General features: G+C 32.8%; 1 protein-coding gene across 3 annotated transcripts; it reads right to left on the reverse strand.

Annotated features, from left to right (window-relative positions):
* Positions 1-412: 412 nt before the first annotated feature.
* Positions 413-6,033, reverse strand: LOC141707776 (uncharacterized). Of its 3 annotated transcripts, none has more exons than XM_074511132.1 (4): positions 5,908-6,033; positions 5,201-5,258; positions 2,414-2,532; positions 413-2,283 (listed from the first exon to the last, which is right to left on the reverse strand). In XM_074511132.1, exon 4 carries the CDS (start codon positions 2,251-2,253, stop codon positions 679-681), a length of 1,575 nt encoding a protein of 524 aa, XP_074367233.1. In that variant the 5' UTR covers positions 2,254-2,283; positions 2,414-2,532; positions 5,201-5,258; positions 5,908-6,033; the 3' UTR covers positions 413-678. The 3 variants fall into 3 exon arrangements, with proteins under 3 accessions (XP_074367233.1, XP_074367232.1, XP_074367231.1); XM_074511131.1 differs by lacking the exon at positions 2,414-2,532 and adding an exon at positions 4,413-4,470; XM_074511130.1 differs by lacking the exon at positions 2,414-2,532 and having other exon boundaries at positions 5,908-6,032.
* Positions 6,034-21,744: the final 15,711 nt, after the last annotated feature.

Genomic DNA, 21,744 nt, shown 5'->3' on the forward strand with positions numbered 1-21,744 from the left:
CTATAGACGAACAGCATGGTGCTCACTGCTCGATGTATGATTCTAATACCAAGTGCATGCTGAAAATTATACATGCTTATGAAATGAATTATATATAAACAGTAAAAAGTTGTATCCAAAAAATACGTGATGTTGCTCATTTTAATTGAATATAAGAAATTCCCGTTTAAAAAACTTGAAGATTTCATACTTCACATAACCCATTTAGTACAAGGCCAACAGGCTATTATTTGTCTAATAAGATTTATAAGTTGAACCGAGTTATATATAGGCTATACAAGGGCATTACCTCACAGATTCTACCAACCTTAACCATATGTAAAACTCTTATTCAATATAAATCTATGCTGTATTTTATATAATGTAAACCCACAAAAAGGCTGGATTACATTCATAGATGAGTTACATTACATAACTTGAAAATGCAAGCAAATATACATTGGGTGCTCCATTTATCAGAGATATACCATAGCCTACGGGCTACAAAGCTATGTGATGCACAATAAAAAACAGAGTGCTTCCAGCCTTGTCTATATATTTCACCAAAATCCTTCCCCAACATATACGGAGTTCTGGAACTAAAACAAAAGAGTAATGTCGCAACAAGCAAACCTTCAGCCTACAATGCCGATGGAGATCATATGAAAATATTCAGACTAATTGGGGCAGTCCAATTCTTTAGCCACTGAGTGCAACCAGAAACTTTTTCTTGCTTGCTGGTTCCTCATGCAACACCACAATATCCTTCAGTTTATCAAACAACTCCTCCAGTTCATTTACACCAAATCTTTGATAGTCCAGCGGTTTCTTGTACCTTTGCTTATATATTGCCTCGAAACAACCGAGGAAAATCCTACAAGAGTAGCTCACTAAAATCTCTTGAAGCTCATACTTGAGCTGCTCAAGGTTTTGATCAGCAATTCTAGATTGGTTTATCATACCCAGACCAACTGTATCTTTGTCCCTCCGTTCATCGTGCTCTTTGACCATCCTATCATCATCAGAAAACTCATCAGAAGATCCCATGCCAACAATAACATCATTGTTCTCTTCCCGAATCCCCTTTCCCTTTTTATCATTCTTTGCCATATCCGACTGCGGACCACTTGATCCAGCTCTTATGCCATGCAGACAAACGAATCTCCTCTGACCTTTACCTTCTACACTTATCTTGTCAGCCATCTTGTTGAAAAGATTTACAAGTTTATATGACCCATATTCTGAAACGTAAAGAGGTCTCCCAAAAATTTTCTGGTACTCAGCAGGAACACGATTAAGGGGCATATAGCCACCAGACATCTCAAGCATCTTCACTAACTGACCCTTCAAACCATTCAGGTCTCCAGGCTGTACCCACATCAGATCATTATGCTCATAAGAAGCACCAGGTCCTGCTGAAACTTCATTCAGACCAGATGGAAGACTGTGTGATCTCAAACTTGTAGAAAAACAAGGCGCGGATACTGCCGCTGTGTTGTATTCGGATAGAGAATGTGCCATCACTGAGAAATCCCTTGAGTTATAATAGCTCTGTGAAATCCCTCTATATACGATCGCTTCTTCTTCATTTTGAGCATCAGGGTTTTCATTGATCTGGTATCCCATTATATACCCTGAAGCATCTACTGCACCTCCGCGCAAAGGAACTAATGTTTTAGACGGAGGAACAAAGCCTTCACCACGAACCACACTCGGCCAGTCCCAAACAAACCTGCCTGCATTACTCAGTGCAGATGATACGCCCACACCAGAAGGAATGACAAGAATCACAGTATATCCACGTTGACCAAGAATGTGAAGTGCTGGAGCAAAGTCAACATCTCCTGATATAAGCATTATAGAAGATGGCGGACGATTGTCTAGGGCAAAGAGAAACATATCAATCAAGATAGCCTTATCAGCAGCATCCTTTCTCCCATTAGGTACATCTACTAGTTTAACACCAGTCCTTTGGCAGCCCTCTCTTAATCGTCTAGGAAAAGCATTAAAATCCCCGTACGCAGAAAATGTGGTAACAGCTCCCTTGATAACTGGATGGACCCGCAATGCCATTCTGATGTTCCCTGCAACATCTTCTGGGCGTACATCACTAGGAACAGGGCAGTTTTCAATGTCCCAAAGAATAGCAACAGGACCATCCAACGAATGAAGTTGGGAAGAAGTTTGAGACGAATTCGTGTTTGCAACTGCCATATGTGCTTGTGCTGATGCTTCTGTTGACAATATTAAAGCTGATGTGATGGTATTAGCCATGACCTTTTGCTCATATATATTCAAAGCACCCTGCCAGAAAGTTGAAAGAATGAACTATGAAAAGCAATGCAACAACTTGCCTCAAGTTAAAAGCTGTTGAAGACAAGCCCGCTAGCAAAATTAAACATAACAACAAAACAGAAAAGATTAAAACATAAACCTATATATACATCCCCTCCAGCAAGGGAGGTTCACACTCGAGGAGATTTGAGCATGGGTGAGATACAAGTCAAATGCTTCATCTGTCAGTATAGTACCTCGGGTAACCTCTAATTAACCCTGTACCAGTTTTGTAAAAAATTTACGATCCCCGTCAAAGTTACACACTAAAGATAAAAAGGCGCAGGTTGATGCTCGCATTACTGAATATTCTACCATGGATAAGAAAAGAGAACGACGAAATACAGTATCAATTACAATTCCAGAGACTGAGGATCTTGGTATTCCACTACCAGGTCGTTTCAATATTACTATATTAATTATTTTATTTGTAGTTCTCTCATTATTTTTATATTAGTATTGTTAAATTTAAAAATTCTCTGCAAACTAGTTTCCCCAAAATGAAGGTTTTATCACTATATTTTTTAATTTTAATCTTCGCCAAAATAAGCCATATAATACATTATCTTTTATGGTGAGATTGAGCTGATAAGAAAGGCAAACTTAGAGGGGCAGGTTACTATTAGTGAAAATGAATAAAGTCCGAATGGTTCATGATCTATCAATGAAATAACACGTGAAGTCAATCAAATATCCAGTATATCTCCTCGGACACTTAAAATTTACTATTATTGATATTTAGTCACACACTGGATCTATTTAAGCCACGTTCCCAAATGCGTTCATTATATAATCAAGAAAGTACGACATTCAGAAACTACTCACCTAACTTATATGCCCCTATATAACAAATGAGAGGTTAGCAGAAAATTGTTAAAAAGTAAATGGTCTATATTTATTTCTACTACTACTAGTTACTTGGCATACAGTTCTTTAGAATTACAAGACGTCCCCTCTGAGATATCTATTTCTAGGTTACATAATGGATGACCATTAGCCTCCAAGAACGAACTTTTCTAAGAGAGTGGACTACAACAAAAAACTTAAAGGTAGCAATCTGGCACGCCTCAGGTATAGATAAGGCCTATGTTACCCGGTCTCCGCTAGAAGTGTCCAGCATAGATACGTGTCCACTGTCCAAGTATCGGTCTCAGAAACATTTTGAAATATATGCATGTTTTTAGCCTCTAATAAGTGTCCAAATCCGAGTGTCCATGTCCGAGTGTCGAATTTCCGACATGGGGTCCACCGCATTTTTTAAGCACGCTTCAGTTTTCACCTCTGTTCAACTTTCTTTGAATTATAATTTTCCATTTTAAAAATTCTAGTAAATGAGATGTAATGGAAAAGGTAGCATATAAATGAATAATTTTACGTGCCAATGAAAATGTGATGTTTCACAAAACTTACTAGATAATACAATTTACGATTTTTATTTACCAAGCAATTAAAAAATAACTATGAATTATAAAGTTTCAGAAAAAAATCTATGAATTACACAGTATTGATGTAAGTGTTATCTACTGTAAATCAACATTAAAAAAACATTGAATACACAATATAATGAGTGCCTAGTTTCTGTTCATATCTTAAATGTAAATGTGTTTAAAGAATGTTTTAATCCCAAACTATATAAAACCAAACTAGATCAGTCTTAAATTTTATCAAAATATTGTTAGAATATGGATTCGGTTTTTTTAACCAAACCAAATCCATATTATTAAACCGAACCAAATCAATATTCTGCCATATCTAATCGCAACAACTTACCAAAATGCACTTTAACTAAATTTCAATTCAGTGTCTTTTTTACTATTCGCCAAATCCAAGACTCTTCTGAATCTATGGGTCAAGCACTAAGATTTACTCCGTAAATTTCAATATTTGCTAAAAAGTGATCTCCGAAACTCCACTATTTTCAGTATGAGGATAAGAGCATTCGGATTACGTCACATGTTATTTCGACACTAACAAGTACTTACCCAACTCTAAACATGCTGGTATTTCAATAATGAGTTGAATTCCGGCGTATGCACAGTGGCTCGCAACAAAAAACTAAAGAAGAATTAGAATTCCGAACCAGCTGCAGTTGTAGTTACCTTATTGGTCGCTGAGGAATTGTCATTCTCTTTTTAGTTCCTATGCGAGCCATTGCATCTACAAGGGCAATACAATTTGATATTGCAGCATTATTCTATTGGTATTAGTTCACTATTGAAACATGAGTATGGCTGAACTTAGGTAGGAGTTACCATCGGTGTTAGTTAACACCACAAGCCGTAATCTTAATAGTTATATCCTAATGAAAATGCTAGGGTTATTGGACTCTGGTGCAAACAAATGTAATCTATGTGGTATATATGAGCGGTTTAATCCATAGTTATACAAGAGCCTTGGATTTGACGGATGGTAATCACGAAGTCGAGACGCCCCACGAGATGATCACATAGATAAATAGTTCAATTAGATAGAAATTAAGTAGTTCTAGTGTATTTTCGTAAGTTTTAATTATCATCTAGCAGATGTTACATTTGTGAAATTAGACTTCGTATCTATAATATTCACATCTCGAAATTTTGTCTTTGTAGTAATATTTACCTGTTGACTGGAACCTAAGCTTTTGTTTTTAATGGAGTTACAAAGTTGTTTAAAGTGTGTTAATGAATAAAGAAAAAGGAAATTTATGGGTTGATACTAATGAGCGGGCTGTTTTAGATTCTCATTCACATAATATGAAATGATCACTTATTAAGATTTCCGCATCGACTAGGCCTTTTAAGTTAAATAATATACTACCTCACTCCTTAAATAATGATCCATATTTAGAAAATAAGACCGTTAACATGAAGTTAACTCAAAAATTACAAAGACCATCATGGAAACTTACTTAAATAGGATAGAGCTTCGTATCAGATCCGGAAAGTAGACAGTCACTTTTGATTACCCTGGTAGGAGAGAGAAAACAACTGATTAGCAATATTATAGTCAAAGGATAAGCTTCACAATGTTACATAATTATAGTGTAAACGGTAAAGTAATGTAAAGCTCCTTCATATCAAATCACAACTAGAAGAAAAAACAACGACAATAGTCACCAAATATCAATAACAATTTTATTAGAATCAGGCTAAATACCAAATCGAAACAACTAATTCCATTTACTTCAATCATAACTAATATTGGCCAACACAAAACAGAAAGCATACACTCTGTATTTTATCTCGAAATAAAAACATAACTTAAACTCTTCAAAACCAATAGGTAATACTCTCGAACTTGATATCGAAAAAATAAAACATTCATCCATCACTAGACTGCAAAAATCACAAATCGAACCTAATCTATCATCACACGAGTTGAATAAGTTAAAATTCAATCCAATTCAATTAACAAATTACACACAGTTATAGAGAAATTCGAAATAAAAACATAAATTTTAAGCTATGAGAAACCCTAGCTTTTTATATAAGATCTGTAATTAGGGTTTATAACTTTATATATAAGATCGTAGTATCGAAAAGCTTGATCATATGCATACATATATACACGCCTATACATACATGAAATGATTTTATACAGAGAGAAAGAGCGAACCTGGAAATTTAATTTGGAAGCAACGCTAATTGTCGAGATAAAACTGTGTTTTTGAATTTTTATTACACCACCAAAGAGATAATGATCACAGTGTTTTTGTATTTTTTTATTCAAATATAAAATCCCAAGTCGGCTTTTTTCGTTACTTTTCGCAGTCTATTCAGAGGCAGGCGCGAAATCGTGTAGGTGGGTTCGACTCGATTTGTTTAGTTAAATGTGTCGAGTTCGGGTAAAATTTCGGCTCGTTCAATTACTCGAGCCAGCTTGACTTGACTCGTAAAATTAAACAAGTCGAGTTCGGGTAAAGACTTAGTCTCGATTAAGTTTAAAATCAAACGAGCCGGCTCGCCCGACTCGTTAAAATCGGCTCGTTTTGACTCGTGAAATTAAACGAGTCGAGTTTGGGGATAGGTTTAGGCTTGTTTAACTAAACGAGCCAGCTCGGTTCGACTCGATTAATCTCGGCTCGAATTACGCCCGACTCGAAACTCGGCTCTCTCACCTCGAATTACAGCCCTAGTCTTACAAATCGGTAAATATTGCTTTGATCACTCAATTATCAAATAATTCAGTTAAATAATTTTACTCAATTTTTTTTTGTAAATCACTAAACACAAAAATATATTTATTATCATTATTAAATAATTAAAAATAAATAAATTTTATTAAGTCTTGTCAATTTTAGATCAATATCTGTTTATTTTGTGAAATCTCGTCAATTATTATAAAAAAAATTAATTTATAATAATTCGATATTCTAATATAATGTCAACGGTAAAATTGAAAGATTATTTTTCTTAGAAAGTGTTTGATCCAACCAACACAATTATTTGATAACTAGCTCTATAGCCCGTGCAATACACGGGCATGTTTTATAATGCGTGAATTGATATTATTTTGATTGTAATTATTGACGATATATTCATGTTGTTTTAGGATGGATTGATTAACTAAATATCTCTCTTTATGAAATTGAGATCGATGTCTTACTTAACGTGTTTTTTCTCAAAATGAATTGAATATGCGGAAATGAAATCGAAATATACGATCAAAATATAATACAAATGAAAGCACACATATCTCATGAAAATAATTATAACTCATAAGAATGAAATATTGCGGAGTTAATTAAAGAGTTATTATAATTGTTTAAATGGTACAATTAGTGATACGAAATATAATGAATATGAGGTAATCTTACTTCCTATATTAGAAAATGTAATGATTGGATATGAAAACCAACACATTAAATATAATATTGTACAACTAACAATATAAATACATTTTTCAATATACATCATTTTTTATGATAAATATATTAATATATAGGTCAGTAATCAATGGTAATGAAAATTGAAAAATGGACTAAATTGGTTGAACTACTGATTTACAGTTATCAAAATTTGAGAATTTATCGAAATGCTAAATCGAAATAATATCGAACATATTTTTATATTCTTTTTAAAATATATAAGTAAAATAATTATATTTGAGATGTGTAAAATTATATTTGTACATCCATACTGAGTTATAACATTATTTTGTGTGCATTATTTATTAAAATAATAAGAGTCTTAATCATCTTTACGCATCTCTCTTCTTCTTCCCTTATCTTTTCAGTTTCTATTCGGCAGCCGTTTGATTTCTTCGTTTAAAATCGTCATTCTTCACCAACTCGATGTTGAGTATATTTCTTCTTCCTTTTCTTCTCTTCATAACCTCAAATCGTGTGTTTGATTCGTCAAATTTTGACCGGAAAATTGTCGATTTTGATCAAAAATGGCAAAAATGTTGTATGCTCCGATTTTGCTCAATAGATTGTTTGTCTGTCTTGTAAATTTATCGGGGAAATTTTTAATTTCCATACCACTGCAGTAATCTTATAACTCTTTTACTTATACCTCTGAAAAAACTTTAAATTGGTTAATGTAAGAAAAATGATTCACCTTACTATTGTAAAATATTAATGTAACTGTAATGAACTTAATATTTTAATATTTTATTATATATATTCAAAATCTTCAAACCAGTCTTTGTTTATATTCGATTTGGTCATATAATAAGAATCTCAACTTTATTATAAACCCTCCATCATAACCCACCCTTTTATTCATATACAAAGAGAATATCTATTATATTTCTTGAATTTAATACTTGATACACTAACATTGTCATTTTCAGATTAGCTAACATATTAAACTAGTATGGATGCCCGCTTCGCGTGGCGTTGATTTTTTAATAAATTCAGAGGACAATCAAGTGATTACACGGAACTACTTTTCCAAAATTAGGAGTTTGGATGTGTATTGTTAATTTTTTTATGAGGGTGCCCAATAACGGAAGAAGGTTAAATGAATGGGATTACATATTTGTGAAAACCGTTTAAAAAAGGATTGAGTGCGATGATTTTTTTTTGCCGAATTACTTCCTCTTCTTTGTTATTTTCGGTCCGTAGTGGAAGCTGATATCGAAATCAGTTGAAGATTTTAACATTACGTTGACGATTTTCTCAGCTATAGAAATTGTACGTTTAAGAGTTATAGAGTAGTAGTGGTAAACATAATATGGTAATGTCATAATGTGTTTCGTAGTACATGAATAATGTAAAATGTAATTTAAGAGTCAAAGATCCGTACCTGAGAGGGTGCGTTCTTTACCCGGAACTATCAACTCATTCATGTACAACAGGTAGCTTCAGCAAATAATAAGTACATTTTCAAATTCAACTAAATCTAATATAAGTCTATATATTGAAAATGTTGAATAATTTGATTTCAATTTTAGTAATACGTAAAATAAATTGTTCCATAAGTCTATATATTGAAAGTGTTGAATAATTTTATTTCAATTTTCGTAATACGTAAAATGAATTGTTCCATAACTTCAACTTTTGCTTTAATAATATTGGACATATCATTTGCGGGAGACATATTCTATAATTAAACTTTTTTTGGAAAAAAAGAAATAGTTCAAAATTAATTTACTTTGTATAGTTTAAGTTTATTTATTCAAAACAATTGACTCAGGTAATTGTAAACTATGTACGTAGCTTGAAAAAATTTATTAGGTCATCGATATGTTTTTCACCTCCAAATTCCTAAAATTACATAACAATATCGTGTACTCATCATGTTAATCAAATTGTAATTTACAAATTTACTATGTTTAACTTCTCTAACTTTCTTAAGAGCAAAATACCAATTATAATATTCGGATGTCATTACCAATTGTAGTATTTGTTGTTACAATAATTTTTAGGTTAGTGCTTAATATAAATTAATTTGAATAATAAAGTTTGTAAAACCTTTTGTAAGGAGTTAATATGTAGATGTGAGTAAATAGTGCATTTTTAATCTGTTTTATTTAAGTGAATAAATACATATCTTCATTTTTAAATATAATGGATGTTTGTATGTACTTTTTCGTTGTATAGTTTAAGTTCTTTTATTTTAAACCAATGATTAAGGTAGTTTAAAAACTATGTATGTTGCTTGATTATTTTTATTAGGTAATTTACTATTTAACTATTTTTAACTTCTATAGGTTGTTAAAGAACACATTTCCAAACTTAATATTCGGATTTCATTACTCTTTAGCAATTTTTTTAAAAAAATAACAACGTAGGTGCAAATAATAATTGTTTATTACCATACGTAGTTCTTGAACAATGTATTGGTTTGGAAAAAAATTGAAAATTTTAAGTTGAAGATAATTGTTTAATAGCACTTTTTTTATTGTTATAGGAATTATGTGATTCTTTTGTAAAAAGTCTTCATAATTTACATGATGTACTTATGTTACACTAACCAAACTACATGATTATAGTGTCGAAATAATTCCCCTTTTGTGTATCCAATATATACGTAATGAAGTACAATTAATGTTTCATTTTAAAAAATCTATATAAAATTTTAATTGTATATTGATTGACATACTATTTTTTTTTGACATAACTGGAGCCATCATTTATGGTTTAAAAATAATGTAATCTATGTTTTTTGTAAAAATTACATTTTTAATTTTTTATTCAATTAAACTCACAATTATGTATTTAAATCAAAGTTATTATTATGTATTTAATTATTTATTATAATTAATACTGATTGGTTGAAACGTTTTCATCTGCTACCTAACCATTCGTCGAAGAGACACGCCTGTTAGATACCGTGTCTTGATGAACGAACAGACGGACCATTGCATGTGATACACCTGGACTATTCGTCTCCCCCAAGACCTCTATTAAAGCAGACTGCATCTGATTAGAAACGGTTCATTCATTCTCTCATCTCACTCATATTACTATTTATCTTCCGCTTCATTCAAGTTCAGATCAATCACAACAATGGCCTCCACTTCAAAGAACATGTGATTCTTTTAACTCATGCATCTAGATACTTATGTGAATACTCCCATTTCTCTGAATTTGTACTCCCTTTTTATGATTTTTTCGTTTGCTTACTGTTATATGATTTTCATATTATGCATGTCTTCTTCTTACTCACTTGCATATCTTCTACAACCTTTGTCCTCTTCTCACTTTCATGTGTTGTATAATAGGATATCCACACCCATATTTGATGTCCTCACTTTATGCCTTAACTTGTGTAGATTAATAGTTCATACCTTGTGTCAAATATAGATTAACTTAGGCCTCTTATTAAAATTTTGATTAATGTGTTGTAAGTGCTAAATCGGGGGGTAAAAGTTTGTAGTTTTCCAGGGTTGGGTTCATTCCTCATACTTGTCATATGATTTCTTTCCCTATTATTTCAACTGACTTATGACATTCTCAACATTTCATTTCCTGTTATCACATTATTGGTGAACTTAGATTTGATTTTTTTTATTTTACTCCTATGATATGGCCTTTTTAATGTGTCCTAACAGTGGTAGCAGTTCCGATGAGTGCAAAAGTGCCAGATATGAGAACCGAAGATTCATCAGGTCGGAGAATATGGAAAAGAGCATGACTAATCTCAATGTTAAACTTGCAGCTGTGTCGAGGATGGTAGAGGAGCTGGGGGAGAGCCACATGCAGTTCACTGGGCACATGACGATGCAGCAGGAAGAGTTCAACAATAGGTTCAAGGCGCAGCAGCACCTTCTGCTTGAGGAGATTAGACTTCTGAGGATTGAGCATGGTGAGATCCGCATGAAGATGAATGAGTGGTTCTGAAGGCGTAAGATTGTGGCTGGTTTTATGTTTGTTTCTATTTAATTACGTTTTTAATTTTTTGATGAACAATGTCGTTTTATTTCGGATGATCGGATTCAGATGTAAACATATTTATTGGTTTACGCTAATGTTTTATGAATGGGGTTTGTTTCTAAATGTTGTAATTCATTTTCATTTTATTTCAAAACTAATTTTATCGTGTATTACCATGGAAAGGTAATGCTTCATTACCTATCTTTAAAGTAGACATTACTTAGAGTAGGGCTACTTGGAAAAATAGTGTTTAGAGGCATCTGTAAGTAACTATTAGTAGGAGGAAGGCCAACAAACTGACGTAATTAGTAAGGCTAGTTGGTAGGTAAATATACTCAAGGTTCTGTATACTCAAGGTTCTGTAATGTGGCAGAACTATTACATGACTTAAACTTACTACTACTCCTAAATATAGATCATGTCAGTAGCCAATTAGTATTGTGCATCATCGAGCCGCTCAAAAGGAGTATGGCTCATGTCCTGGCAGATACAGTTCACGATACAACTCCTCTTCTGCAACTTGTACTTCAGTTTCCTTCTACTTCTGTCAAAACTGTTGTCTTACATTGCAACGTTGAAGCTCCTGTATATATATATATATATTCTTTATTACATGTACTTCTATACATAATTTAGTTAATCAAATATATTGGGAAATTGAAATGAAATAGTAAGGTCTGATTACAACTAACAAATGAGTACTCTTACTTATTCAGTTCTATATCGGTTTGTGCCAATATTGCTTCTCGTATTAATTTGTAACATTAAATTGTAATTTTTAAGAAGAAGAATATAATTTTTGGCATTAATTTTCTTTATTTTTTTTAAATTTATATTTTGATTCCGAAATTTAGTTTTATAATTTTGGTTCGGATTTGAATGTACCTTTAAACGTAGGATGTAATATAATTGTATTTGAAAATTATTTATTTCAGTCAAAGTTATTAAAGCGAGCAAAGTTAATCAATTTATTGAGAAAAAGAATGTAAAAATTGAAGGAAGGAACATGTATTTTATATAACACTATATTTAAAAACTGACAAAATTTTGACATGATTATGAAAGAAGAGACAATTTTGTTGATCCTTATATTATAATATATTACAGCCATATCAATTTGTATGGTTACATTTAATTTTAATTAAGATCTTCATAAGTGTGAAATAAAATGGGTGGGTTTGTCAAGTTAGTTGTGGTACCAAATGCGTAAAATCCGAATCCTAGAAATTAGGTAATAAAATTTTTCAGCATAATCATAAGTTATTTTGGTAAAGTAGAAAGGTGTAACCTAATTGCCGGAGATATAATAAATTTTACAATTATTTATGCAATTACACATATTGTTATATTATTATTATACGTATACATGGTCACACTTGTCAAATATAACAGTTTAGGGTGATTACGCTTGAAAACCATAAAATTCATTACATAATAGTTTAACCTCCTCACTTTGAAGGTTGGAGGGAAAAGTAGAAGCATGGGGACATAGAGTTTCACATTGTACAGGATGCAAAATGCAAGCAAAATAGATTGTGGAAATCATTAGAATATGATTCTTTGTCCTCTACTGGTTTCATGGATTGGGTTTCTGTTTTGTTGCCGGAGACCGAAAGGTAAGATTTGACATCATGTCCAGGTGGTAGCTGCTTGATTCCTGTAAAATCCAGTCAAGCGAAGAATGGTATTGAGAATATACGTTGTTTAATACTGACAAGGGAAGGTTTGGGTGTAATGCCTTACCGTTGCTGTCTCTTGCTGCATAGAGGTTGTGGCCTCTGTTAGATGTTGGTTTGGATCGATGAAGGTTGTGCAAATGTTTGTTGCGAAGTATGTTTTAGCCTTGTCCAATATATTGAATTCCTTTATGATAAGTTTGCTGGTGTATTTCTTGTTAACCAATGCTTTCAACTCTGAAGGGAACGACTTATCTTCTCCCATCTGAAAGTATAGTAAGAAGTTAGCGGTCTTTGGAATGAGGCATGAAATCATAGGTAAAAGTATTAGATGTTACCTGTTTGAGGAGGTGCACAGCTCTTTTTCCAATGACAGCTCTTACCTGCTGGTCGTTCAATATGATGTCAATGCAACCCGTCTTATATGATGCCTTTACAGTTACCTTGAATCTATGTATATTGAAGAAAACGAAGAAGGTATTAATTTGCTGTCAAATGTAGACATAAAATTTTGTGGCGGAGAAGTTTGTAATCTGTCACTTACATCTTGTCGGGGCAAGGCAGGATACGATTGCAATGCATACAGTACCATTGATCTTCCTCAAATTCTATTTCTCCAAAGCATTGTGTGCAAATTGTCTTGTACCATGGATCGGTCTCTTCGACCGCAGTGATAATGAGGTGTGCATCAATTTGTCTCTGCAAGTACATAAACTGTAATATTGAACGAAGAAAGAACTGGTACTTGTTTAGGTTTGCATTACCATGATGTATTCCTTCCCCAGGCTTATAATCCTCGCAACATTAAGCATTTCCACCGCTGCATGTTTGTCCATTGCATACAATTTTTGTTGGAAAGCAGATTGTGTCAATCTAATAATATTTGGCGAATGTTGAAATTGTTAGATGCATGACATTAGTGTAAGGATAATGTCAATCTAATTTCTTTACTTACTTCTGTCTTAGCTGCATCACACTGTAATGATTGTAGTTGATATAACATTGAGTCCCCCCTATACTTGAAAGATCGACTTGATCTTGTAAGGGAAACATTTGTTTACACATGCACAATGTATATAGAGAAGCGTCAAAAAACGTAAAGAGGTTATGGATTCATCAATACACGGAATAACTTACTACTTTCATACCATTCCACAATCCTACTCGGCTACTTGCAATAATTATTATAGTAGGTTTTTCATGAACTTCTTTTATCTGTTCATCAAACATTTCAGCAAATATATCCTAGAAAGTGACATTGATTGAGGACCTACGCATTATTTCGGGGATATTTGACGATGAAGGATGAAAATAACCTAAAAATATGGAAATAAAACGTAGAAGGAAAATGTAACCTTCCATCGGTGAGTATTAGCTTAACTTGCTTCTGAGCATCATTGAATTTGTTAACCAAATGTGTGAGTGGCTGATAAAATTTCACAATTCCAATTACATCTGTGGATACAATTATTTGAAATTGTTAGTTTCAGTTCAAGGTTTACATGTTAAAAACATTTATTTATTAATTTCACCTGCCAAGTGAGTTGTTTTTTTTGTAAGCTCCATCAGCTCGCTATGATCATAGAAATCAAAAGCATTGTTTTCAATAGTACATGTACTTTCCTGAATCTCTTTAATTTGAGTTTCTTTTGAAAAAACCAACTGCACATCATTTGCGAGGCATAAGAACTTGTCATCGGGTTTGTATGCCTGAACAACAAACTTCCTAATGATATAGCACTTGCCCACAGTGAACTTCTCTCTTAGCGCGTCATCTGCGTTTCCAGGGATGAAAGCATGCATCCTGCTATTCTGGGGGGTTTGCAGGAAATGGACATTATATTCTGCAGCTGTATGTATAATAGTAAAAGTTCATAACATACTTTACCTTGTCATCTAAGAGAATGATGTTGAAACTTTTGAAAATCTCGCCCTTTCTTGTAGCTCCTCTCCAGAACCTTGTAACTCTTACTCTGATTTCCCAATCAAACTTCCCAACTTTGAGGCTAGTTAGGTCGTCAAACTTTGCTTTGGACATGTTGCTCTTCACAGGGTAGGTACAATGCTCAATTGTTTGGTGGTTGAAAGTTCTCTGCTGTAAATAACTTTCATTATAGTCAGAGAAGCATAATGTGTTATGTTTAACACCTACCACCATTTGCACTTATGTTTGTTTTGATTACAGCATTTACTTACCCACAAATATAAATGATGAAGGATAATTTTATTTATTTTCCTTTATATTTGATTGTGGCGTGCTTTTAAATTACCTATTTGTTTTTTTCAAATGGCAAAAATGAAGAATTGTTCTGTCACACTTTATCTTTTATAGCTTGTAGCCGTAGGTGGACAATTTTACAAATCTTGTATTCTTATAAGGTGTTTGTAATGTATGCTAATTTCTTTGTAATTACTTGTTGTTTGGCGTCAGCTATATGGGCAACTACTTCTTTCATATCTTATCATAATTAAATGCATTCAATTACAACTGATGTTCTTAACAAAATAGATAATGACATTGTCTGAATAGTTACAACTGCAAACATTGGCTTTACGTAGACAAAATTCCCAATGTAAATGAATCTCCCGAGTCTCTTCACTTAGCCTTCTTTTTCTGGAGAAAGTTTATTGATGGTCAGACAACAAAATTAGGGATATTATAACATGCTGTCAAATGTCAAATTCAGGTTACATACTTTATCTAATTTAGGCTCCTTCTTAATCTGACCTTCTTCATCAAATGGCACTGGTGCGTGAAGTTTCCTTGCTCGAACCTTCTTGCTTGTAGATTTGGCTGTGTTCAGGGCTTGCATTAATGTATCTTCGTTCAGTGATACCTACATGCAAGAAGGTAGTCATACATTAGACATTTTTTAAACGTATATTTGTACTTTTCATGCTAGTCTCTTACATTCATAGCTGACATTTCATTTGTCTCAACAGTTTGGTTAGAAGACGGAGTGAAGCTCCCACCAAATTCATTTTCGTTACCAATTCCAGTAGCTTCGTACACTTCTGAAGCTTTCATGACATTTTCCTCTTTAATGATGACCGTCATTTTGTATTTCTGCTTCTCAAACATTCTTAAAAATGGCGGGAATTGTTGTTCTCCCAGTTCCTACACGTGTAAATGACTGGTTTCAGTAAAATGTATGTATTAGTTTACAAAATTATTGCAGCACAATGTTGGAGGTTAACCTCTTTGTCTGGAGAATACAGATCTTCAACAGTTTTCTGTGAAATTTGAGCAATGGCTGCGTGAGGTAAAACTATTGTCAACGATCCAGTGTCATCCGAGCATTTTGTTTCCAACCGAAAACTGTATTACAAAGAAACGGATTATGCATGTAAAACTGGTCAATGTTCATAGTATTGTAAGTTAATTACTTCTCATATTACCTTCTTCTGGGATGTGGTATGATCCTCTTACAATTTTGACATTTGAATTTGTCAACTATGAATGGAACTTCAAGGAGACATCTTGTGCATTTTGTTAGGTACCAATTAGCATCCTTATTAACCTTGTCAATCACAACTTCGCACACAACTTCCCTCTGAAGAGGAATATCATAAGTTAGTTCCTCTCCAATGACAATGACAATACCACCTAAATAATTACAGTACCTGAATATGTGTTTCGGTTAACAGAGTAATATCTCTCACAGTTAGTGTCTGTTTGGTGTCTTCTTCATCAACATCAGACATTTCAGTCATTTCATCACATCTGAAGGCATTGCATAGCATAAATAGGAAGGTATATTATATTTTCTAAATTTTCTTAAGTAAAAAATTAACCTGTTTATGAGGTCATGAACACTGTAATAATCGGGATTGATAAAAATCCTTGTTGCAGGGTAGTTTGTAAGGTGTGCTCTGCCTATATCCGTAACGCATATTATTACTCAATATTTTAACTTAATTATGTAATAAAAATCATTATGAGGGTGCCATTACCCATACCTTCATACGAACTCACTCTAGCACAACTGATAATAATAATAATAGGTTCTTCCTCCTCAAGTTGTTGCAGAGCTTTATCAATTATAATGCCAAATTCGTCAAACAAAGTGACAGACACGCAACAGCTACGTAACGAAAAGCTGCTTAAGTAAGTAGCCCAGTATGTAATTATAAAGAACACTAACACATTGTCGAATTAGAAGACAAACCTCCCATCTACCAAATCAAATTTCAGCCTTTGTTTTTCCTAACTATTTTTAGTTGAAGTAATGAGGGGTCTTAGGTTCTTCAAGTAACCAACCGTGTCTAAAATTGAAAATATTTTAGTAGTAATAGGTGTTGTTATCAATTACAAAAATAGTATAGCATCCATACCTACTAAGAACCTATTATCTGTTGCAAGTTTCTCAATTTCAGTCATGTGGAAAAGATCAAAAGCATATTTTTCAATTACTAATCCCCGCTCAGTTGCTCTGCTTAATTTTGTGTCCTTGATGAAGAATATGTGTTTTTTGTTTCTCACAGGGCGATATGTTTCGTCACCTAAAAAGTCCTCACTTTAAAGTTGTCAACTATGTAAATGCCTCCTTCAACCAAAGGGCAAGTCAACTCCGCACAATATTTTGCATTTGGAAAAGCGTGAATTCGATGGTTCTGCATATTGTGAATCAACATCATATTAAAAGGTGTTGTGGAAGTGAGACATGTAGTCCCCAGTTGTAATTATGATGTGCTACTTACCATATCATCGATGAGCAGCATATTAAAACCCCAAAATTCTTGTGTTTCTTTATTCATTCCTTTCCACAGCGCCTGCACTCTTACTCTACATTTCCAGTCATAACTTGAGCTATCCACATCACTTAAATTATCGTAGTTGTGTAGATCCATTTGTAGGAAACTTATTGTTTCAGTATTAGGTACCTGCAGATGCGTTCAATAAATGTGTTCAGAGGTCACTCAAGTAAGACTATTGAATGCAGAGTGTAAGTGCCAGATTTAAAGATTCATACCTGATATGCTGCGAACTGGAGGCGGAGCTTCACTAAGTCTTCACCTAACTTCTTAATGGTATGTATATTTCAGGCTTCTTAATGGTAACTAAAGAGGTATGTAACCGAAAGCTAATCATGCTCTAGTTAGTGCCTAAGTTCGTACAGTAACAGGACATGTTACTTGGTTGATGACTGGTTGAAGATATGGCACGTAATGGCAGGGTACATTCTCCAACTTCAACTTAATTGATACAGGGAGAGGTTTATACTTAATTTCAATAATATGGTATGACCTCATGGAAGTAAAAAATGCTAAACACCTAGCTTCCAAATTATTCTAATATATTTTCAAAATAATCTATATCTCCTATAAGTATAATATATTCAAAGTGTTGATAATTTTCTAATTCAAATATAGTAATACGTAAATTTATTTGTTTCATAACTTTGGTTGTTGTTTTTATAGTAGTGGACATATTATTTGATCGAAGTTATATTCTATAAATAATTCTTTCTCACATTATCAAAAAAATTTCAAATTTAATTTACGCCGTACACACTTGGTTTATTTATTTGAAACCAACGGTCAAATTAATTTTTAATATTTGTAAGTTACTTCATTCAGTTCATTATATGATTGATATTTTTTGAAATCCAAACGCCATAAATTACATAAGTAAATCGTGTGTTAATGATGTTTAGGAAATTGTAATTTACATTTTTTTTATTTTTAACTTTTTGAAGAACACAATACCAATTTTAAAATTTGAAAGCTAAGAAATGATTGAACTATTTGTAATTACAAAATTTTTTTAATTCCGTAATAAAATTATTGAGAAATAATATTTATATTTATAGCTATTTTATTAAACTTATTAATTCCAAACCTGGGATATCTTAATTTATTGAAGGAATCTGAAAGTACAATTTCACATTAATCTTTAGTTTCGTATGCATGTAGCCACGTATTATTATATGTAGCATATAAAATATTTGCCAAATAAGGCATGTTGTAGTTGTACTACTTACGAAATGTAGTCAAATTATGGTTCATACAAGCTAAATAAATACATTGAGCAAAGGTTTTTTCAATAGGATGTTTTGAAAATTAAATCGTGTGAGATAATACTGTTAGCAACTACATAAAATCTGTGACTTTGAATTGGACCAAGTAAATATTTCATACTGTAAGTTACGGGCCTGTAGAATCTTGGTTCCAACGGATTGCTCGTGCCATTAGTTGAAAATGTAATAACAGCTTATGTAAAGGGAGGTGCAAAGAGTTTATTGCTTTTGAATATACATAGTTGATAAAAAACGTATCGGTTGGACAACATAATTAAATTTCCTAAGTTAAACCATATTCTGAAAAGAATATGATTTATGCTTTTCTTTTAAATTACATCTTCGACATGTACACAATTATTTTCCACCAAGTGCGTAGCCAAAGTATTGCGGCTTTGGGTTAACTACGAAAAAAACTAAAAAGCCCAATGTACATACGTTACATTAACCAAAATATATGATTACAATGAGTTAATAATATTTATTCTGTAAATAAATTATGTTTTTTTTAAATTATGACATTACATAAATATGTTTTCATTTAGAATTATGTACATACTTAAATTAATAAAATAATATATTAGGTCGTATTTTTATCGTACTCGCATATAAAGTTTTCAATATTTGTACATTTGTATTTGAATAAGGGTACAACATTACGTGAAATAAAAATTACTATTATTTTAAACACTATTTTATTGACATTAATGTCGCATTTATTATACTTTTAAAATAAGGTATTTTATGTTTTTAAAAAAATTCAAAATCATTAAGTAATATTTGTAATTAGTCAAATACATTGATAAATTAATAAAGTTTATTATTTTTAATTAAAAATGTCCAAATTAAAATAACAACCACTATTAAGTATTTCATTATTTATTATATGAATTTGTAAGTTTTGTTTATTTCTGCATTTTTCAAAAACGTGGGTGTCAAATTTGGCAAACCAAAAAAAACGTGTGTGTCCTCTCACCATTCATTGAATAGTCACAGGTGTTAAATACGGTGTATTGGTGAACGAACAGACGGTACATTGCATGTGTTAGAACTGGACTATTCATCTCCCCCAATACCTCTATTAAAGCCCACTGCATCAGACTCATAACGGTTCATTCATCATCTCCTCTCACTCAAATTTCTTGTTCTCTTACGCCACATCAATCAACAGAGCAATCAGAGCAATGGCATCCGCTTCCAACAACAGGTGAATATCTTGACTTGTGCGTGTATACACATATATAAATAAACCTGTTTCTCTGAACTGTTAGTCCATTTTTATGATTATTTAGCGTTTGCAACATGTTTTATGATTTGGTTTCCATGTCTTCTTCTACCTTCTTTGCCCGTGTTGTACACCCTTTGCCATCCTCTTCACTTATTCATGTATATACATATATAAATTGTCCAATTCCTCTGAACTTTTAGTCCATTTGTATGGTTATTTAGCATCTCCTTCATGTTTTATGATTTGGTTGCCATGTCTTCTTCTTACTTACATGCCTCTCTTCTACACCGTTTCTCCTCATTTCACTTCCTTTTGGTATATTAAAATGTCCACACCAATATTACTTGTCATAACTTTAGGCATTTTTGTACTTTAATGTTTCATAGTTTGTGTAAAAAATTTGATTCATGTCTTGTAAGTGCTAAATCGAATGGTAAAAGTCCGTAGTTTTACATTGTTCGGTTCATTTCCAATACATGTGTCATATGCTTCCTTGCCCTATTCTTTGAAATGACTTTTCACCTTCTAATCGTTTCATTTCCCGGTGTGACATTATTGCTGCACTTATTTTTTTTTTTTTACTTTTACTCCTATGATATTGCCTAACCTAATTTCTCCTCCAGTGGTAGCAGTTCGGATGAGTGCGAAAGTGCAAGATGTGAGAACCGCAGATTCCTGAGATCGAAGAATATGAAAAAGAGCATGACCAATCTCAATGTCAACCTGGCTGCTGTGTCGAGGATGGTTGAGGCGCTGGGGGAGAGCCACATGTAGTTCAGTGGGCACATGACAATGAAGCAGGAAGAGTAAAAAAAAAGCTTCAAGGCGCAGCAGCAGCTTCTACTTGAGGAGATTAGGCTACTGAGGATTGAGCATGGTGAGATTCGCAGGAAGATGAATGAGGGATTCTGAATGGCTGGCAGTTGGGCTGATTTAAAGTTTATTTATGTTTAATTATGTTTTAATTATGTTTTAATATATTCATGAACAATGGGGTTTTCTTTGGATGTTAACAACATTTGGCCTAATGTAAGGAAGTTTCATGGTTATTATACTGCTTACATTTCTGTGTTTTGCATGTCAAAGTTGTTTTTTATTTTCAATTTGTCTGCTAAGAAATCCAATCGTCTATTACCTCCATAAAAGTCATGCTTACTTAACTTTCATTACATTTAACGGAACTTTTAAAAACTGTAAATAGAAACATAGTTTGTTCAACCGTGTGTATGTAACTATCAGTACAGGGAAGTCCAACAGACTGACATAAGAAATAATTGTACTTGGAAGGTAAAGATACTGAAGGATCTGTTCTCTGCATGATCTATTTATTCATTAAAACTTACTACTTGTGCTAAACATAATTGTGTCATAAGGCAATTAATATTCTGCAGCATCGACCCACTCAAAGGAATAATGACTGATGTACTGCCAAAGGTGTTTGACGTCTGCAGTACTCTTCTGCAACTCCTACATCTGAAACAACAGTTGTCTTCCACTCCGAACTGTAACCTTTAGTATGATGTATATATTTATTGTGTTATACATGTACTTGTATACAGATATTTGTTAAATACTTAGTTTGGGAGTTTAAAAACCAAATTATTTTGAAATGAAATAGTAAGGTCATATTACAACTAACATTTCAGTACTCTTATTCCTCTCTATTTAGTTTCCTTGAAATATTATTTATCAAGTACAATTGTA

Source organism: Apium graveolens, chromosome 2, assembly GCF_009905375.1.
Source record: "Apium graveolens cultivar Ventura chromosome 2, ASM990537v1, whole genome shotgun sequence".
NCBI lineage: Eukaryota > Viridiplantae > Streptophyta > Magnoliopsida > Apiales > Apiaceae > Apium > Apium graveolens.

Bases quoted from the DNA above. Each gene is read 5' to 3' on its own strand.
- LOC141707776 (XM_074511132.1), bottom strand. From the start codon at position 2,253: ATGGCTAATACCATCACATCAGCTTTAATATTGTCAACAGAAGCATCA.